Source organism: Eleutherodactylus coqui, chromosome 5, assembly GCF_035609145.1.
Source record: "Eleutherodactylus coqui strain aEleCoq1 chromosome 5, aEleCoq1.hap1, whole genome shotgun sequence".
Lineage (NCBI taxonomy): Eukaryota > Metazoa > Chordata > Amphibia > Anura > Eleutherodactylidae > Eleutherodactylus > Eleutherodactylus coqui.
The window spans coordinates 133,304,835-133,326,778 of NC_089841.1; the positions used below are offsets into that span (position 1 = coordinate 133,304,835).

The 21,944-nt window shown below is 43.6% G+C and overlaps 1 protein-coding gene across 1 annotated transcript in view; it reads left to right on the forward strand.

Annotated features, from left to right (window-relative positions):
* The first annotated feature begins 420 nt into the window (after positions 1 to 420).
* P2RX6 (purinergic receptor P2X 6) overlaps positions 421 to 21,944 on the forward strand; it is a 42,356-nt gene continuing 20,832 nt past the window's right edge. The window contains exons 1-6 of the mRNA XM_066603186.1: positions 421 to 554; positions 2,953 to 3,106; positions 9,453 to 9,524; positions 11,644 to 11,719; positions 14,230 to 14,314; positions 18,146 to 18,226. Of these exons, the coding sequence (XP_066459283.1) occupies positions 421 to 554; positions 2,953 to 3,106; positions 9,453 to 9,524; positions 11,644 to 11,719; positions 14,230 to 14,314; positions 18,146 to 18,226 (602 nt within the window). The remainder of the gene's footprint in view (positions 555 to 2,952; positions 3,107 to 9,452; positions 9,525 to 11,643; positions 11,720 to 14,229; positions 14,315 to 18,145; positions 18,227 to 21,944) is intronic.

The following is a 21,944-nucleotide window of genomic DNA, read 5'->3' on the forward strand; positions in this document are numbered from 1 at the left end:
CATAAAGCTACATGATCCAGTCACCATCAAACAGATGAGCGTGATATACAATACGCTCGCTCCTGTGTATTTTTTTTGCGCAGTAAATTAGTGTATTTAGCGCCTGCGCAAAGACGAAGCATATTTGCGCAGGCACCGCTCGTTCACACGGGAGTGGGGGAATCACACTGCCCTAATTTAAAAGGCTAATTAGCCTAATGCGTAAAAGCAAAAGTGAGGATGACTCATTGAAATCAAATGGGTTCTATCCTCTTCGTTAGGCGCAAAATTGCAGCGCATCACACTCATCTGTTTAAGCCCTTAGAATTGTGCATCCCAAAATGTAACTTGATATCAAATCGAACGCAGCAGCACAGAGCTGTCCCTTTAACCCGCTGTGATGTGATGAAATAGCAAAGTCATTCTGTCTATGAAGCAGTAATGGAAGCCGTCTGTACAAAATCTTTTCCACCGGTTCTAGATTACAAGACAGAGAAATACCTCCTGACTAAAAATAGGAAGATTGGCGTATTTCATCGCCTGCTTCAGCTTGGCATTCTGTTCTATATAGTTGGGTGAGTAAAATATGTTTTTCTGAAAAAAAAAGATGTTTAGGAAGTTTCTTACATGGGAAGAGGGGAAATAGGGTTTATAATGCAAATATAGAAAATAATGTATATTGTTATATTTTTCCATGCATATTATTTATATCTATTATAATAATTAAATATATGCATAATTAATTAACTATAAGAACATCATTTGAGTCCAGATTAAAATGCACCAAATTATCATGCAAAGAGAAGATATCTGTATATATATATATTAATTCATTAATTTTAATTTACACCTAATGTTGTGACTGAGTTTTATGTATTTATTGATCATAGTGTACCTATCTAGATTTTAGGTTAAAGGACAAAATACATGGATGGTAGCAGGTTTAAAGGGGTTGTTTGGTTACCGGACAACATGCCCCCTTTAGTGTCCACTTTGCTAAAGTAAGGAGCAGTACCATCCATCACTGCAGCCCTGCTGTTGTCCTGGTATTTGTTGCTGCAGTTGATGTCACCAGAAGTTAGGTGACCGCTGTAGCCAATCAGAGGCTGCAGGGTCATTATTCCGAACTCCTGGCATCATGGCACTCAGGATGTGAGCATGGATGCCAGAAGAACGGGCAGTGAAAAGCTGCAGCCTCTGATTGGCTGCAGCAGTCACCTGACTTTCAGTGATATAATAAATACCGGGACCACAGCGGGGCTGCAGCACTGGACCGTGATGCTAGGGAACAGGTAAGTACTACTCCTTTTCTTATTTTAGCATAGTGGGCAGTATAGGGGGCATGTTGTCTGGAAACCGGACAACCTCTTTAAACAAGTATAATAGCGTAAACTGTCCAGGGAAGGGCCACATGACAGGGTGGCAAAATGCTTTAGTATCTAGAACATTCACAGGAATAATCTCATAGTTTATGCTATGACAACATAGACACCTTAAGTCTCATGCAAAACACAGCCATGTGCAAAGACCCTGCATGTCCCCACATGGAATTCTTATGGGTCCATATTAGAGAGCCACTATTAGAGAGTAGTATTCAGCAGCCGGGGATTTAAAATCCCCGCCTGTTGAATGAGCTGCCTCTAATTGGTCACAGCCTGACCAATCAGAGGCAGATTCCACTCACACACCCATTCATGAATTTATGAATGGGTGTGTGACTGCTGCCTCTGATTGGCTCAGCGGGACCAATCAGATGAGAGGCAGCAGTCACTCATCCATTCATAAATTCATGAATGGGTGTGTGAGTGGAATCTGCCTCTGATTGGTCAGGCTGTGACCAATTAGAGGCAGCTCATTCAGCAGGCGGGAATTTTAAATCCCCGGCTGCTGAATACTACTCACAGCTGTTCAGAGCAGTTCAGGAGGACTGCCGCTGGCCGCGCTGAACTCTGTCTGCCGGGACTAGGTGAGTATATATATATTTTTTATTTTTACACATTTCTGGATGAATTGCAGGGAAGGGCTTATATATTTAACCCCTTCCCGACAATTCATCCCGCGATCGCCGGCAGCCCATTGCTTTCAATGGAGCCAGCTGTTTTGCCGGCTCCATTGAATTCAATGGGCTAACATCGTTCGGCCGGGACAAGGTGAGTATATATTTTTTTTATTTTTACACATTTCTGGATGAATTGCAGGGAAGGGCTTATATATTTAAGCCCTTCCCGACAATTCATCCCGCGATCGCCGGCAGCCCATTGCTTTCAATGGAGCCAGCTGTATTGCCGCCTCCATTGAATTCAATGGGCTAACATCGTTCTTCTCTGCCACAGCTGTTACAGCTGTGGCAGAGGAGAACGATCTTTATGCTGACAGTGCGGGGGGGGGGGTCTCACTTTTGCCACTATTGTGGCTTAATAGTGGGACCTGGGAACTTGAGATGCAGCCCAACATGTAGCCCCTCGCCTGCCCTATCCGTTTCTGTGTTGTTCCCATCACTTTCTTGAATTTCCCAGGTTTTCACAAATGAAAACCTTAGCGAGCATCGGCGATATACAAAAATGCTCGAGTCGCCCATTGACTTCAATGGGGTTCGTTACTCGAAACGAACTCTTGAGCATCACTGAATGTTCGACTCGAGTAACGAGCACCCGAGCATTTTGGTGCTCGCTCATCTCTAGACAGAACACAGACGGGTGGCCATGTGCTGTCCGATATGAGTTGCGCCTGAGATTCTTGGGCGCAATTCGCATACAACGTATTTGGCTTAACTTATATCCAATAACGGGAACACATCAACTTCACCTTGGGTTCCTGGCTGTCTCTTGTGGAGGATGACGAGGTAATGTTTATTAATGGAATGTTATGAATCATTTTAACACCATGATAAATGAAAAGGTAATTGTTACTATCTCTCAAAGTTGTACTTTGTTAGTTGTCAGACTATATTCCTATTATGTTGTTTATTAATAGGTGGGTGTTTATAATAAAAAAGGGATACCAAGAAAGTGACAATGATCCATACATTTCTGTGATAACGAAAATGAAGGGAGCATCGGTGACCAAAAATTTTAGGGAATTTCAAGAAAGGTTATGGGATGTAGCTGACTTTGTAAGACCCTCTCAGGTGAGTTCATACATTCTAAAATATCTTGCAATGTGTTTCTTAAGGCCCATTTAGACACAACGATTATCGCTCAAAAGCCGTCTTTTGAGCGATAATCGTTGTGTCTAACTGCACTGACATTGGGAAGTTTTCATTAAGCTGTTGCTGATCGCTGATCTTTCAGCATGCTGAAAGACAACGATAAGCCTTATCGGCTGCTTCAGCTGTATCCCACTCCCTGAACACAGGCGGGGTATGAAGAACACAGCGGTCCAGCTGTGTTCTTGATACTCCGCATGGAGCGCACAGCTGTATACCAGCTGAGCACTCCGTAAACAGCCAGGGTATGAAGAACACAGCGATCCAGCTGTGTTCCGCATACCCCGCTCGGAGCGCTTGGCTGTACAACAGCTGAGCGCTCCGAGCAGAGAACAGCTGAATGCAAGAGACAAGTGGTCCCACTTGTCTTCTGCATACCCCGCTCGGCGTGCTCAGCTGTATAACAGCCGGGCGCTCCAAGCAGAGAACAGCTGGATGCAGAAGACAAGCGTCCCCGCTTGTCTTCTGTATACTCCGCTCGGAGTGCAAAGTGATCGCTGTAAAGGCACACAACGACATTTTTTGAGCGATAATCGTTGTGTCTAAACCAGGCTTAACACAATTTTTTTACTTGTCTATTATCATTACAATGGAGGGCAAAATAGTGCACCAGTAACTAAACAAACTCTTCAGTAGGGAAACTATCTTTGAGGCCCTGGAACCTCCTGCACCATCAAGATCTGAGATATTGAAAAGAAAAAGAATACTTCCTTCACAGTCTACCATCCAGCACTGCTTCTGAGCCACGATTGTCCCACATTCTTGATGCCATATTCTTATTGACATATTGGGTCTGGAAATACTACTAGCCCTTTATTGATATAACTTGGGAATTATGCATTAGAAAGTAACTCAACTTTTTAAAAACTTCTGACATGTCATAGTGACATGCTGGAAATTTTGATCGGTGGGGGTCCGGGAGCTGAGACCTCCACTGATCGCTAAAACAAACAGTCAGAAGCGCTCGCTGTGCCCATTCAGCTGTTTCTGTCACTGCATAGAGTGATGAAAGTATATGGAGACAGCCAAACACTTTTGCATTGTGGGGGTGGGAGTACATAGCATCCTGACTCTCACCAATCAGAACTTCTGACATGTCACTATGAAATCACAGGAGTTTTTAAGGAGTTTAGTTATACTTTAAAGGTTTTTAAAAACTTCATAATTCTTATCTTTTAACATAACTTAATAGCAGTCAGACGTCCACTTTTGGGATATTGAGCTCGGCATCACCTATATAGACGTACATCTCATAATAAAATAGTGATGCCTGCAGCAGATCTTTGGTTCTTACTGGATTCTGTTTGCACAAAGAACTCAATAATAAAATACAGTATGCAGCAGATTCTTACCCCCTTCTGAAATCTGCCGTACATGTAGGGTGGATGTCATGTGTCATTGGATAAAGCAGGCTCAGGAACTGAGGCCGCTCTATACACAGTGGGTGTCAGGTGATTGTGGCTGTTAACCTTTTAGATGCAGCTGTCAGTTCCGACAGCAGCATTTAAAAGGCCTGTTTAAGAGAGCAGTTGGTGATCCTATTCCATGACGGACAGTCATGTCTCTATGCACAGTCATACAGGAAACACTGTCAGTCTCTGATAGGACCGCCCACTGGACTCCTGAACAAAGAAATAGTAGGGATTGAAATGAGTAAAATGCAAGTTATTATTAATCTTTTCCATCATAATTATATTTAGTCTCCTCAGCTCCTCCTGCATGCTGCCTGCAAATTAGACCATTTTCAATGTGGCAGGCTCCTTTTAAAGGGGTTGTCCCGTGCCGAAACAGGTTTTTTTTTTATTCAATAGGCCCCCCGTTCGGCGCGAGACAAACCCGATGCATGTGTTAAAAAAACAAAACGTTTAGTACTTACCCGAATCCCCACGCTGCGGCGACTTCTTCCTTACCTTACTAAGATGGCCGCTGGGATCTTCACCCACGATGCACCGCGGGTCTTCTCCCATGGTGCACCGTGGGCTCTGTGCGGTCCATTGCCGATTCCAGCCTCCTGATTGGCTGGAATCGGCACACGTGACGGGGCGGAGCTACGAGGACCAGCTCTCCGGCACGAGCGGCCCCATTCACCAGGGAGAAGACCGGACTGTGCAAGCGCGTCTAATCGGGCGATTAGACGCTGAAATTAGACGGCACCATGGAGGCGAGGACGCTAGCAACGGAACAGGTAAGGTAACTTCTGTATGGCTCATATTTAATGCACGATGTACATTACAAAGTGCATTAATATGGCCATACAGAAGTGTATAACCCCACTTGCTTTCGCGGGACAACCCCTTTAAGTTCTTTCACAGTGGTGACTTGAATTAAAAAATATAATTTTTATTTTGAACTTTTTAAAAATGCACATATAGGGGCACAACACATAAAACAACAAAAACAAAAAAAGTAAGTAAGGGGCGTGGTAAATACCATCCAACCACACCGTCACTAAAGATGGGCATCCAATTGTGCTGTGTGTGTGGGTGTTTGTGTGATCTGGTCACCGGCGACCACGAAGTTTTTTTGTCCTGCTTAAAGCCGGTAATGTATGAGGCAGGGGTATATTGGTACTTGGGGTTTGTAAGATAATCCCCAGTTGTTTTGGTCTTTTTTATTTATAAAGCCCACACACCGTAGATGGATGCAATTTTTAGTGATTTGAACGTTCGTTTCTTCACAATTCTTTTTTGCCCCCCTTTTTTTCAAAGGAGGGTAGAGGTACCTGACCAATTCCTAAATGGATAGTCGGAATTGGCCTTGGCCGTAGGGATCATCTCCCGAGGTTGCTAGATATGTATGATGCCAACCTCCAGAGAGAGTCTCCCGGTTAGTATAGGACGGCCTCGCCTCTATAGATAAGGGTCGTAGTGTAAATACTTGACCCAAGCGTATTCGAATTTCCCTTTTTAGTATGCTGATTCTCGTATTTAATTGCTCGACGCGTTTCACCACTTCAATTCTCGTGGATCATCAGGAACATTATAAATCGGGATTGAGTAGAGACAGTATAGGTGATATCATGAGGTCACCAATAGACCAATTGATAAAGAAACGAATATCTTAATTTTTGGAGGGCCTGTTCATGCAGCAGGTTTCTCAAAGGATCGGGTCTAGCCTGGGTAGAAAGTTCGATACTCAAATTTCTCTTATTGACAAAAGCAATAATTTGAGATTTGCCAGAGATAGCGTATCCTAATGACCCAAATCAGCCTTGAATGCGAATGTCTGGCGTGGGGTGTTCAGGACTGATACGGGAATGTTCAAGCTGCTACTACTCACAGAAACATACCATAGGGATGCAGTATTATGCTGTGAGTAAAGTAGTATTGGAGCAATCCGTCTCTGTCCAGAGATTGGATAGCCGGTTCGTCCTATGCAATATGCATACTGGGACGCTAAGCCGGTATCGCAAGGGTTTTTGTGCCTGTGCTTATTCAGGACACATATCCCCAGGTGAGGAAAAGGAGAGAAGCACTAGCCCCCTGCTTCTCTATAGAGAACACCCCGTTCACCAATCTGCTGCTTCTTTAGCTATCACATAAACAGACTAGTGATTTACTAGCCTGTTACGTGTAGGAGCTTATCTAACAGAACCCGCCCGAGTTTCTTTTCCCAGAGTGTCAGAATTGACAGAAGAAAAGGATGGATACAAGATGAAAATAACAAAAGTTGGTGTCCATAGCCCAGATGGTAGGCTAGGGACCATCTGGGCTATGGACACCAACTTTTGTTATTTTCATCTTGTATCCATCCTTTTCTTCTGTCAATTCTGACACTCTGGGAAAAGAAACTCGGGCGGGTTCTGTTAGATAAGCTCCTACACGTAACAGGCTAGTAAATCACTAGTCTGTTTATGTGATAGCTAAAGAAGCAGCAGATTGGTGAACGGGGTGTTCTCTATAGAGAAGCAGGGGGCTAGTGCTTCTCTCCTTTTCCTCACCTGGGGATATGTGTCCTGAATAAGCACAGGCACAAAAACCCTTGCGATACCGGCTTAGCGTCCCAGTATGCATATTGCATAGGACGAACCGGCTATCCAATCTCTGGACAGAGACGGATTGCTCCAATACTACTTTACTCACAGCATAATACTGCATCCCTATGGTATGTTTCTGTGAGTAGTAGCAGCTTGAACATTCCCGTATCAGTCCTGAACACCCCACGCCAGACATTCGCATTCAAGGCTGATTTGGGTCATTAGGATACGCTATCTCTGGCAAATCTCAAATTATTGCTTTTGTCAATAAGAGAAATTTGAGTATCGAACTTTCTACCCAGGCTAGACCCGATCCTTTGAGAAACCTGCTGCATGAACAGGCCCTCCAAAAATTAAGATATTCGTTTCTTTATCAATTGGTCTATTGGTGACCTCATGATATCACCTATACTGTCTCTACTCAATCCCGATTTATAATGTTCCTGATGATCCACGAGAATTGAAGTGGTGAAACGCGTCGAGCAATTAAATACGAGAATCAGCATATTAAAAAGGGAAATTCGAATACGCTTGGGTCAAGTATTTACACTACGACCCTTATCTATAGAGGCGAGGCCGTCCTATACTAACCGGGAGACTCTCTCTGGAGGTTGGCATCATACATATCTAGCAACCTCGGGAGATGATCCCTACGGCCAAGGCCAATTCCGACTATCCATTTAGGAATTGGTCAGGTACCTCTACCCTCCTTTGAAAAAAAGGGGGGGGGGGGGCAAAAAAGAATTGTGAAGAAACGAACGTTCAAATCACTAAAAATTGCATCCATCTACGGTGTGTGGGCTTTATAAATAAAAAAGACCAAAACAACTGGGGATTATCTTACAAACCCCAAGTACCAATATACCCCTGCCTCATACATTACCGGCTTTAAGCAGGACAAAAAAACTTCGTGGTCGCCGGTGACCAGATCACACAAACACCCACACACACAGCACAATTGGATGCCCATCTTTAGTGACGGTGTGGTTGGATGGTATTTACCACGCCCCTTACTTACTTTTTTTGTTTTTGTTGTTTTATGTGTTGTGCCCCTATATGTGCATTTTTAAAAAGTTCAAAATAAAAATTATATTTTTTAATTCAAGTCACCACTGTGAAAGGGCTACTCAAGTTAAATTTGGAGACTTTTTGCTCTGCCTACTCTGTGAAATATTGTAACCCCTTTAAGTTCCTTTCATCATTTAACTTTTTGTCTATGTTGGAGATTTGGAGCTGTACACTACAGCTCATTCATTTCTATACACTACCCAAATCATCGGTCTTTCAGAAATGAAGAAAAGTAGCTAGTTCCTGATGAATATGGGTTTATTTAGGTAAAAAATTGAATCCTGTGATCACTGCTAAGGAGGGATACTGCGAGGAGAGACGAATATAAGGAAAGCAAAGCTCAATTCATTTGTGAACTAACGTGTATGAGTACAAAACATGTCTATCCTGTTATTTGTATAGCGCCAATTTATATATCTGACTTTTTTTTGGTATATTGAAATGAATGAGTTGTAGTGCATATGAGAAGAAAATGGAGCTTTGACTCCTATAGAGATTAAAAAATGTAGCAGCATAGAAAATAGGATCTACATGTTGCAAAAAGGAGTGAAATCTGACTGTGACCCAATATGGCGGCCCTGAGTACCTGCAAAATATGTAATGAACGCGGAGGCTCGCAGGTAATCAGGCACAGTACAGATTTTTTTTAAAAAGGCTTAAAAAATGTAAAAAATTTCCCGCACCGTTGCTAGGTGATAACGCTGGTACCCACAGCCCATACGCAATGTAAACCCTTTCCAATCCAATTTGTATCCTGCTTTTCCTAGGGGGCTTATTCTTTTTCTGCTCTTATACAACGGCGCTATATGATGGTTAAATCCGGTACTACGTGAGGTGACACGTTGGATAGGCTCCGACAGCAGAGAGGGTGGCAATATACAGTAAGAGAACCCCGATGGATATCTTCCAACATTGGAGCTGTACAGCCCTAAATCATAATGTCTTCAGACGTCAGACAGTGGATTGGAAAGGGTTAATTGCGGATGGGATGCGGGTCGGATGGCCTCCATTGACTTCAATGGAGGCTGTCCGAGTGAAGTCCACAGCAAAATAAAGCATGCTGTGATTTTTCTTCCACTTGCAGAATACGCGATTCATATCCGCGAGCAATAGCAATGCATGTGATTTGCCACAGATCCTCCACGCGGACTAGCGGTGTCACAAGTTTTAAATACCAACATGGCTGATTAAATATGATGTAATGTGATGACCTTTGTATTACAGGGTGAAAATGTTCTGTTTTTGGTTACAAACGTTATCTCCACACCAGGACAAGCATTAGGTGTGTGTCCGGAGGTGAGAGAACACTTTTAGCCTGAGTAGTTTACAGTCCATAAGTCAGTCCTCTCACATGACAAGAAATGCTGCGGAATGTACGCTGTATTTATCGTACAACAAATACGCTAAGTGTAAGGCCCCATTCACAGAGGGCAGTTCAGTTGCAATTAAAACTGCACCAAAAAGTGCATTTTTAAAACTCTGTGCGTTTTTTGCCACATTTTATTAGCGCTCTAGCAAAAAGGTTTTACCGATGCACTTTTTAGTGCGGTTTTGATTGCAATTGAACTGCGCTGTGTAAATGGAGCCTTAATCTGCCATTATATGCTCCATATGTGAATGAGGCCTCGTTCACACGAGTGTTGTTTTCGCACATTAGAAACATGTGAAAAGAGCGCTTCCATAAGAACCAATGGTTTCCTATAGACGCGTTCACATGAAATAATTTTAGACGTGCTAAATACTATACAAAGATAGGACTTGCGTGGCTACAATGCCCACATCTAAAGTCTGTACTGCGAGAAAAGACAGGACATGACCTTTCTTTGGTACGAGCTATGCAGAAGTTTTCATTGACTATGAGAACAGGAGTCTATGGAAACTCCTGAGCAGGAAAATGAGATTACAAATCTCATTAGGAGAATTTCTGCCGATGGAAGGAATTCCCAGCTGCTTTCGGAGGGACATTTAAACCTGCTGCCCAAAAGCACATTTTAAATGTCCCGCTGTAAACTTCTGTTAGTCCCTGCAGAGATGAGGGGAAGTCCTGAGGGTTCCCTTAATCCCTATGGGGACTAACAGGAATTTACAGCGGGACAGTTAAAATGTGCTTCTGGGTAGCACATTTTAAATTTCCTGCTGTAAGCAGCTGGGAATTCCTCCAGCCCGACTGCTGGGCAATTCCCCAGCAGCAGGGGGCAGTAAGAGACTCCCTCCACCTCTCTCCCTAAGGTATTTCCCTATAGTGGGGAGAGAGAGGGGGCGGGATTGCAGGGCTTCCCTGAGAACGTGGGAGAAAAGAGTGGGGATACAGCGATCTGGCCTCTAGTGCTGCCCCTCTAGCCTCAACCCCTGTCTATTTGCTATGGGTAATCCCTGTGAGAAGCCCTATAACCCGCCCCCTCTCTCTAGCCCTGCCCACTCTATCTGCACTATGGAGATATCCCTCTGGGATCCCTAGGGCAGGGAGAGAGAGAGAGTGGGGCTATGAGTTAATCCCCCATAGCAGGGTAAGACAGAGCGGGGCTATGGGTTAATCCCCCATAGCCCCACTCTCTCTCTCTCTCCCTCTCTCTCTCCCTGCTATGGGGAAATCCAGAAGCCCTGCAGGGTTTCTCTCTCCCCTCCTGGAGCAGATGCGCACCTATACTGCACTAAAACCATGCTCCTATGAACAAGGCCTGACTCTGCAATTGGACTGCTTGTGTAACTATTGCAACTGATTGTGAAAAATGCGCACAATATGTATATAGTGATTATTCCATATTACTATAAAATTAAAAATGTATCACATGATATAGAGACGAGGAGGAAAGTGAAAATGGGTGGTTTCACAATGGATAAGTTATGATTCCAGTTCGTAAAAATGTTTTTATTAAGCCAACCTATTAAACCAATGACAATTGATTTAATGAAGAAGTAACAAAACAGTACAAGAAAAAAAGCAATGCAATAAAATCTATTGACTTTCAAGCAGTTTGACATTGCAGCTCTTTAGAAATCCGTATTGCTGAGAAGGAATGGATGTTAAAGGACCTCTGACTTTGTACTACTGCCATAGATGCTTTTAGGGTGCTTTCATACTTGGTCGATCTACACCAAAATGTGTAGCATAATTTGTGGATAATCCGCACCAAATCCTCTATGTGTGAACGCACCCTTATACGGTTTATTGTTGACAAGCTCTTCTACCCAGCAACTGGCCTTGTTTAAAGGATAACTAAAATGTTACTGCATCATAACTCTGCATGCTGTTGGTTATTTGCCACCTCTGCCTACTAAAATTGCATAATGGATTAAAATGACTAATCAACATAATTTATAGACATGTTACTGCATTCCTTTATCTTCCTGTTGTCAATGGTCACGTGTCTGGCTGTGATACGGCGTTACATTCAGTTGTTTGTTTGTTTTTAAGAGTCCAACCATTTTAGATGGCAAATGTAGAGAAGACTCAAACTGTACTGCTGGAGAACCTGTGATTAGTGGAAATGGTAAATTAGTTCGTTATTCCTCTTATTAAGGCTGCTTTCACAAGGGTGACAAAATCACATGATTTTTTCGCAATGCGACAGCGCTACAACTCCCATGTGCCTAAAGGCCATGCTTTCAAATGGGTTCCTTCACATGAGCAATGTTTTGTAGGCTGCTGCATTGCAAGAAAAAAAATCGCGGCATGCTCTATACAGCCCAAAATTTGCGATGCTTTGTAGCCCATGTTTCCCTATGGAGCCTTCCTTTCTGCATCTTTTATAGAGGGAAGTCCTACTGTTTGAGCCTTAACATTTATTCTAGCTGCATCAAAAAAAACAATACATTACCTAACAGGCACTGTCCGCTCCGCCGCACTTCTCCGCAGCTCCGGCACACTTGTCTGTAGTCTTCAGCCAGCACATTGAATGGCTGTGATTGGTTCACCGAGCACTGCAATGATTGGTTCTCGAGCACTGCAGCTCAGCCAATCAGAGCCAGCACTTCCTGGAGGCAGGGTTTTTTAAACCCCTGACCAGGAAGTGCTGGCTGAAGACTACAAACAAGAGCCAGAGCTGAGGAGGAGACGTGCGTCAGAGCAGACAGCGTCTGTTAGGTAGTGTATTGTTTTTTTTGTTTTTTTTTATGCAGATAGGGCTTATTTTCAAGGTATGGCTTATATTTCAAGCTCCCCTGAAAATCGTGGCAAAAGAGTGTCACAAAATTGCAATATTGTTGCAAGAAAATGCAGCGATATCGCTGCGATTTTCTCACAGCGATATCGCTGTCGCCTGTGTGAAAGAGGCCTAATACGTATAGTTTATATAGTACTACCATCTACCAAGGTGGTTTACATTGTGATGCACCTTTAACCCCTTCCTGCTTTATGACATATATCCGTCATGAGCGAGGGTTGCATCTAACTTCATGATTGATATATATTTTATAGGTACTGCCACGTGGGATATCAGTCTGATTGACACATAGCTGGGCTGCAACTGCCAGGATCAGTTCTGACGGCAGCAACTAAGTGGATTGACAAGGGAGAGGGCACCCTCTGTCATTGCCATGACGCAGTCATGGGATGCCAATGTTTGCTGTGGCAACTGGAGTCCTATTAAAGGCCTCTGGGCCTGCCATCCACATGAGCCTATTAGACCCTGCCAAATATACATTGATTTGTGGAATAGTGACTGCTTCACTTATAGCTATGAGGAGTTGTAGTATCGGTGCCTGTGAATATTGTAACTTTGACAGCATAAACCACACAAATAGGCCGCTTTCACACGGGCGAGAAAATCATGTGATTTTGCTGCGATGCGATAGCGTGAGGAAATGCGTGTATGTGAAGCTCATGCTTTACAATGGGTTCCTTCACATCAGCAATGTTTTCTCTAATGCCATCTTGCAAGAAACAGAAATCGCAGCATGTTCTATATTCCACGATTTGCGTTTTTTTTTCTAGCCCATGTTTCCCCCATGGAGCCTTTGTTTTTGTCGCGACACACGAAATCACAACTTTTGTGCAATGTGATGCGATTTTAACATTAGAAAGTCCTATTGACTATTGTGCGATTTAAATGTTTTGTTTTTTTTTTTTTGCCATTGTGGGCGGCAGCGATGTGAGATTCATCTCAAGAAAAAGCATTAGTAATGCTACAAAATCGCGGGAACAAAGCTGTGATATTGCCGCAATTTTGTAGCGGTGATATTGCTGTCTGTGTGAAAGAGGCCTAACAGTGCAAATGTAGCACAAAAATGATTTTTCTTCATATTGTACAATTGCCACAGCAATCTGGGAACAGTGTCATAGAATACATATAAGTCATTAATGACCATCTATGGATAGTTGTGAGCACACTAGATAGGGAGCTCGTAGTTATTTTCCAATGGATAGTATTCTACTTCATGCGATCACCAGTACTTTCGGTGGCCTCACACTCACATAGACCGGTCTAACATGACCAGATAGGAATTGTGGAATCCGCAAGAGTTTGATCGGCTGTAATACGCAGATCAATCAAATGCATTGGATTACACAATTCTGCTCACATAAGTGGATCAGAATTACGTAATCTGTTCGCGGAAAATAGAACGCAGCATGTTCTATTGCAGCATGTTCTATTTTACCACGGAAACTGCAACATAGAGCCTATTGAACTCTATGGTCGCACATATACCTGCAGCCCATATGCATTTGCATTGTGTATAGACTGCCGGTACCTGCGTCATCGCTAAGTGACGGCGTGGGGAATTTTTTCAAAAAAAGGTTTACTGCGCATGACCACCTGCAGAAGTACGCAGTCATACGCAGTACATTACGTGGCCGTATGCAGGGTCATGGCTGAGCTCATAGTTGGAATCCGTTGTGAGCTTGCACAAGAAGAGTCTGCAGACGGCCGTGTGAGCCTGACCATACTCTGTAGTCACAAAATAACAAAACAGGTGTAGCCAAATTATTGTGCATGAATGATACAGAGAATCACCTATGCCATGTAGGCAGCATAAAAGACCTATGTTTGGTTTTTTGCAGGTATAAAAACAGGGAAGTGTAATAAAACTCATTTCACATGTGAGATATATGGCTGGTGTCCTGTTGAGAACCCAGATGTAATCAGGTAAGTAATCACACTATAAGGCGAGGGTACATGTGTTACACGATACAAAGATCGCAGAGTCGCACTGCAACATCACATGCAGTGATCAATGATGCGACCTAATGCAACCTAATGCGACTGTGACACCATAGTCACCAAAAATCCAAGTGGCAAACGTTTTCACTATTGGCAGTAGCCTAAATTGCATGCTACTGCGACTTTTAAACAGCCTGTTGTAGGTCTGAAACAGTTGTGAGACTGCAAGTTGCACAGATTTTTTTTGCCCAATTTATACAGCTTGTTGTCACATACAACATTTCATCGTGTGCCCTTAGGCTTATTTGCTAGTTATGCATTTAACTTACTTTTTATATGGTTTTAAACTTTTAAACAAAACTCCTCTGTGCGTTATAAGGTATTTCGCTCGCGGCTCTAAAGAGAGGTTTTGGGGACTTTTATCCATTCTGCCATTATAGAGTAGAACGCTTGTCACGGTCATCAGGGACCTAAAGGTAGGGTGCTTCCAAATGTGCCATTCTGAGCAGATTATAGAGGAAGAGGAAGTATGTAGAAAAGTCATATGACTTCATTCATACGTAAATGAAGAGGTGGCCAGCATTTTTGGAACAGTTGGAAACAGAGTAATGGGAACAAGAGTGATCAACTCACCTGTAGCGGGATTCAGTGGTTCCTTTCATTGAAAAATCCCTGAGTCTTCTGGATACCAGCAGTAAGATGAATCCAATGAAATCCAGCATATAACAACTGTTAAAATATTACCTTATTTATTAAAGATAAAATAATATTTACATATAATGTGCTGCAAAGATATAAACTGACCTATGCGTTGCAGATTTTACTCTCACGCATGTCATTAGTAAGTAGTAAAATCAGAAATGTGTTCTGGAGTCTTTGTCAAGCTGTCTAATTTTCACATGTCAATCTTATTTTATCCTTTAACAAAGAAGTAATATTTTGACAGTTATTCCATGCTGGATTTTAGTGGGTTTATGGAAACAAAGAAGCACAGTGAGCTATGCTGCTGTTTCCGTAACTCCCACATTATGGAAACAGAGTAGTTTTCTGCTCAATGCTGCTTACATATTCAATAATAATGTTCCCCGGTACTGGTGCATCTTGTCTCCACTGGAACTAGAGGTGGAGACATGGGTTGGGCTGGATCAGTGACAGGGAGTGAGGACATAACGCCCCCAGATGTGGATTGGCTGCTGGTGCTGTGTTTTGCTTTGCGTGAAGGCGCTGCTGCTCTGACCCCTGGTCTGACAAGCTGGCCCTAGTTGTGGTGGAGAGAAGATGCAACAATATCAAAAGACGCTCCCCCGGACCCCGCTGAGCTAGGGAGCGCCGGTGCCTTGCATCGCTGTGCTGCCTCCTCCTGAAAGCCACTCCTCCTGACCCTGCTCAGCTGGGGACCACTGCCTTGCACCACTGTGCTGCCTCCTCCGGAAAGCTGCTGCTCCAGACCCCGCTCAGCTAGGGAGCGCCACCGCCTTACACCACTCTGCTGCCTCCTCTGTGTAGAGAAGGTGTGGGAGCGCCGGTGGCTTGTATGCAAGACGCTGCTCTGGGCCCATGCCCTCCACGGTGCTGATGATGGCGCTTCGGCAGAACACAGCGGCAGCAGCCAATCAAAATCTGGTGGCGTCATCTGGGGGGCGTGCCTGTCAATGATCGTGCCTAACCCATGTCTCCACCCCTAGTTTCGGTGGAGACAAGATGCACCAGTACCATGTTCCCCTTGGGATCCCCTTTGGAGGATGATGTACATGATACAAGAGGATGTTGATCCCACAGTTAATTATCCTACAACTACTTTGTCCTTTTACCTAAATCAAAGTATATTAAAGGGCCATTCAGGCTGTACTCAGCTGCTTCCGTAACTCTCAGGAGCTTGAATGGAACAGCAGTGCTCGACCACTGCTCCATCAAAGTACTGCTCTCCCTGGTTGGGCAAGAGGGGGCGCAAGGGATGTGGATTCTCTTTTCTGGTGTATGGCGGAGATAATATTGTCAGACCACCAGTGATCAAGCATTTACCACCCAATCAGTCTGTGGCTAGAACATGCCTTTAAGGAAATAAGCAGTTGCTTTTAATGATAATTATTTATCTTTGTTTTAAACAATTCATCTTATAAAAAATACAAAATCGCCAAATGTCATTTGCTCCTGAAATAACCCTGTTTTTCAACATTAAGGGTGGCTCCACATGGGACATACTGTCCACAAGTAACAAAATTGCATGTATTTGGGCTTCTTCACACGGGTGTGACTTTGTCCTGTTATGTGGCTGTGATATCATTAGCGGTATTCTCGCCTGTTAATAGTACGGGCAAGGAAAGATAGGGTAGGACCTATCCTCCTGCTGTTTCATTTAAACTCGTGCACTGTAGCGTGGAATTTGAGAAGTCCGAGAAGAAAAAAAAACACACCCTCACATGCAGATTTGTCATGGGTTTTGGTGCATGAGTTCACAATGGATTGCAACCTACGCATTGCAAAAGGTGAAATCATCATTAAAATTCCACAGAATGAGGCCTTAGTCAGACGGGCGTTTTTTCGCGCGATTTGCGGATCGCATGACGGATGCGCATCCGCAAATTGCATGACCGGTGCGCGCAAGTCGCCCGCAAATCGCCCGAAAATCTGCTCCTAGCCGCGTTTCATTAGAAACGGGCCGGAGCTGTCCAGCGCATTGCATTCAATGGAGACAGCAATAGAGCCGGCTCCATTTAAAGCAATGCGCTACGGGCGAGCCCGGGATGAATTGTCGGGAAGGGCTTAAATATATAAGCCCTTCCCTGCAATTCATCCTAAAATGCGTAAAAATAAAAAATATATATATACTCACCTTCTCCCGGCAGCCGGAGCTCCGCGCGGCCGTCCTGCAGTAGGTGTGAAGGGGGTGTGAGTCAGACCTGCCCCCTGATTGGCTCAGCACTGAGCCAATCAGAGGCATGTCTCACTCACACCCATTCATGAATTCAAAGTGTGAGTGAAACCTGCCTCTGATTGGTCAGGGCTGTGACCAATCAGAGGCAGATCATTCAGCAGGCGGTGATTTTAAAGCCCCGCCGGCTGAATAGTGCCGAGAAGCAGTTCAGGAGAACTGACAGCGGCCGCGGCTGGACTCCGGCTGCAGCGGAAAGGTGAGTATACAATTTTTTTTTATTTTAACACATTTTAGGATGAATTGCAGGGAAGGGCTTATATATTTAAGCCCTTCCCGACAATTCACCCCGCGCACGCCGGCAGCCCATTGCTTTCAATGGAGCGGCTGTATTGCCGGCTCCATTGAATTCAATGGGCAAACATCGTTCTTCTCTGTCACAGCTGTTACAGCTGTGGCAGAGAAGAATGATTTGTCTTCTATATGTTCTCAATGGGGTCGGCGCTGCTGCCGCCGGCCCCATTGAGCGCATATAGAGAAGAGAACAGGAATCGCAGATCGCAGATAGGTGCGATCTGCGATTTCTGTTCTATAATTTATCAGACGAGCGCATAAAAAGCGTTCATGTGTCCGATACCATTGCAAAGCAATGGTTTTATAAAATCGCCGGACGCATGCGCATGCGCAAATCGCGGCTAAAAACGCCCGTCTGACTAAGGCCTAAAATGTCATTCTGCAGATCTGAATTCTGCACGGCAGGTAATTTACACTGCGATGTCTTTCCTCAGCTTGACAGTAATGGCTCATCAACTATGCTGCAGATTTTATGTACACCATTTCGCTTTGGAAAATCTGCACGGTTTATGCCGCGTGTAGCTGCACCCTAAATGAACGCAGAATGTTATTGGCAACTGTAAATTTCATCCTTGTTTTTCTCTTTTTAGGAAAACACCATTAAACGAAGCTGAAAACTTCACTCTTTTCATAAAAAATTCAGTGTACTTCAGCAAATTTAATTTCTCAAGGTGAGTGCGCCTATTGTTACAGGAAGTCCTGGACAGAACTTAATGCGTCTGGGAAAATTGTCAAAAAGAAACAAGTCTGGTACCGGTTTAGCTAGTTGAAAAGTGTTATCGCTCTCAGTAAGGGCCCACTCACAGGGGCGTATGTTCTCTGCGCGTTCCACGTGTATTTTTTTACCAGTGTAATATGCAGTACACAGCAAGCACACAGTAAGGGCTGAAACAGATGACTGTGTTTTCAGAACGTTCTTTGGGCTTGAAAATCACACCAGCAAAACATGACGAAGCAAAGTCATTGATTTCAATGGTTACGTTTTCACGGACATGTTTCGTGCGCATAAGAATATCACCCCATCTTGTTTTTTCCGTGTGAGAAAAGATAGATCAGGCCCTATTTTATGTTTTTTCCCCCCCGTGCAATAGTGTAAAGTTGAAACAATAAAAAAAGACTTTTGACCGTTTCATGTACAAACACACTCCATAGCGGTGAGCGTATTTGTTCATGCGCTCATCTGAAGGAGCCCTAAGGGCCTGAACAGACAAGCGTGTTTTTGCGTGGGAAAATCCTGCACTCATAACACAGAGAGTAGAACCGATTGATTTCAATGGGTTCATTCTCACTTCTTTTTTTGCCCTTGTGGTTTTTGTGGGCGCAAAAAAATAGAACCTGCTCTATCTTGTGCGTGTTTGTGCATGAAAGAGTCCCACAAGTGTGTTTCTCGCGTGCTATTCCTACGTGAGAAAAGATAGGTCCTGCCCTATCTTTCTACTTTTTTTTTTGCGCACACAATAGCACAGAGTTTGAACTGTGCTCATCTGTTTAAGCCCTCATGGTGTGTATAACATGTGTAATTCACACCAGAATAGGACACGCTGCGAGTTTTTTCATGTGCATAATACACCCGCATGAAAAATGCAGGTCTGAATGGCCCAAAGTAAATCAACGGGCTTTTAGCACTGCGTACTATGCGCTTAATATACACGTAAAATATGCATGTAATACGCAGCCTAAATACGCCTGTGTAAGTCAGCCCTAGAGAAATAAAATAATATTCTTGCAGGTACGATATCTTTAAATGACTGACAAAAAATTGTTAAACAAAATTTGGGAAATTGTCAAAACATTTCATATCACGTCGGAGAGCTCAGCTTTCCATGTTATATCAAATTCCAAGTTCCCTAAGCATTAAGTCTACGAAGGAACAGTTGCTATAGCAATGTCCCAGATTTACAAAGTAGTAATGTAGCTCCTTCTGTACAAGATCAGGATGATATAAACCACATCCTCGCCTCTTTTAGACGGCTCACTTCATTTTTTTTTGACATGATGTGACCTTATCGCTTTCGATTATATGCAGTTCAAATTAAAGCGGACTTTAGAAGGTCATCCTTGTATCCTGCTGCGTTTTACTTTAAAGCACAACTCCTACTTTTGTGGCATTGTCTTCATTAGGACATTCCTTCCCAAAAAATGTATGTATATATATATATTGCAATACATTATATATTTCCTAAAATGATGTCATTAAAAAATATAACTCGTCCCGCAGAAACTGCTCTCATACGGCTACATCAATGCAAAAAGGAAAAAGTTACAGCTCTCAGAACGCATTGATGCAAAAATGAAAACCAAAAAATCTTTGTTGCCACAACAACCAAATTAGATGCATCCTTAGGCCTCATTCACACAAGCGTCGGGCAAAAATCACTACCGTGTGAAGCATTGGATTACAATGTATTCATTCACATGGGCGATTTTCGGGTGTGAGAAAAAATCGTGGCATCAAAATGTAAAATCGCTTTCGGTCGACGATTTTTCTCATAGCATCAAAAATAGATTGTGACTATGGAAAAAGAGGAAGGGGGGGGGGGGAGTTTACCTGCGTCCAATGCTCAGAAAAGAAGACAGCTGCTGCTATTTAAGCTAATAGAAGCCATTCTGCCAACCGACAGAATTCTGTGCTGCAGCATATTTTTCACGCAATCTGCCCTTTAACCCCTTGAGTGGCGGGTTTCCTACCACCCTGTCAGACCCACCAGGGCAGGTTTTTTAAAGTGGTCTAATCATTGAATTTCAACTAATTTTGCAGTTGCGTCTCAAGAGCCATAAGTTTTTCATTTTTCCATTGACATGGCCATAAAGGGCTTGTTTTTTGCGGGACAAGTTGTGATTTTTTAAACAGGGGGGAGGAAAAATGAAATGGGGGAAAAAAGAAAAAAAGGGGCCATGTCATTAAGGGGTTAAATAATGTATTAACTTCCTTCTCTGGGTCATTATGACGCATGGATACCACATGTGTGATTTTATTTTTGATTTTTTACAAAGTAAAGGGAGACAAGTGTTTTTATTATTTTTTTCCTTTAATTTTTTTTTTCCCTTTTTTTTTTTTTTTGTCCCTTTAGGGGACTTCCACAGGGACTCATCAGGACCCCCTGATCACATTCCGGGGGTCGGAGGGTGACAGCCCTTTACATGCTGCAGTGACAGCCCTTTACATGCTGCAGTCACATAGACTGCAGCATGTAAAGGGTTAACACAGCAGAGATCGGAGGTTTTCTCTGCTGTAAGAGCTGGTACCTAGCTGTCCTCTGACAGCCAAGCACCAGCTCTCCCTGCCACAGAGACCATCGGCTTGCTTCTGACAAGCCGATGGTCTCTATGGCAACCTGTAAACAAAGCAGGAGACTTAGAAGCAGGAGATTGCCGGCATATCGGCAATATCTTCTGCTGGTTTTTCAAAGCCCTTGATTTGTTCTCTGTGGGACAGTGCAGGCAGAGCACAATGCCACAGCTTGTGGCATTGTGCTCTGCAGCTCCCATAGTGATACATAGCCCGGAAATCTTCCGGGCTATATCACTATCGGCAGTGGAGCTCATCCCGGAAAATTTCCGGGCGTGCCACTCAAGGGGTTAAATGAGCAAGAAAATGCTAATTAATTTCGAGACTCATTTGTGGCTATTTTTCCCTATTGTGATTTTCAACCACGCGTGGCCAGCGTGAAAGCGCACACGCTCGTATGAATGAGGCCTTAGTATAGCGAGTATTTACTGAGTCCTCAGTATACCATCTGATCCATGTTCCTGGACTGCTCATCAGCAGGCCAGCCCTGCACGGCTGCCAGTACCATCCTGCTCTATATTCTTCTTTAGTCAGGTGCAAGTGGACAACCCAGGGAACTGCTTTATCAACTAGTTGCTCTGTGGGTAGGCCTCCTGCTTGCCTATAACCAGTGTTGAGTGAACCATAGCATACCATGGAGCGATAAACAGGCAGCGGAGGCCAGGCCCAGACCTCTCTACCTAGGCGGCTTGCTGGACTGAAGACTATTCCACATGGGTTATTTATGAGTTATAACTTTTCAGAATTATCATCAGCAGACCTCCCCATAAGGTTCCGCCAATATTTTTTATTTTAGTAAGATAGATAATAATTCACCATTTTAACCTCTCCTTTTGGAGTGTCCTGCCCTTCAGAACCCCATTAAAACAAATGCCTGCCATTATATTGGACCTTGAGATCAAAGTTAATTACATGAATCCCTCCACTTCTTTAAACCACCAAGGAAATATTTATTAGCATGAAATATTTTTCCTGCTTTCTATTGTCTGGTTGCGTCTTGTAGTCAGGTGTGTCTAATAGTGTGAAATATGCAGGTAGGTGTGGACCAGCTTGAGGGCCACATTGCCCTTCTCTCCTACAAGAGATCAGGAGTGGGTGGG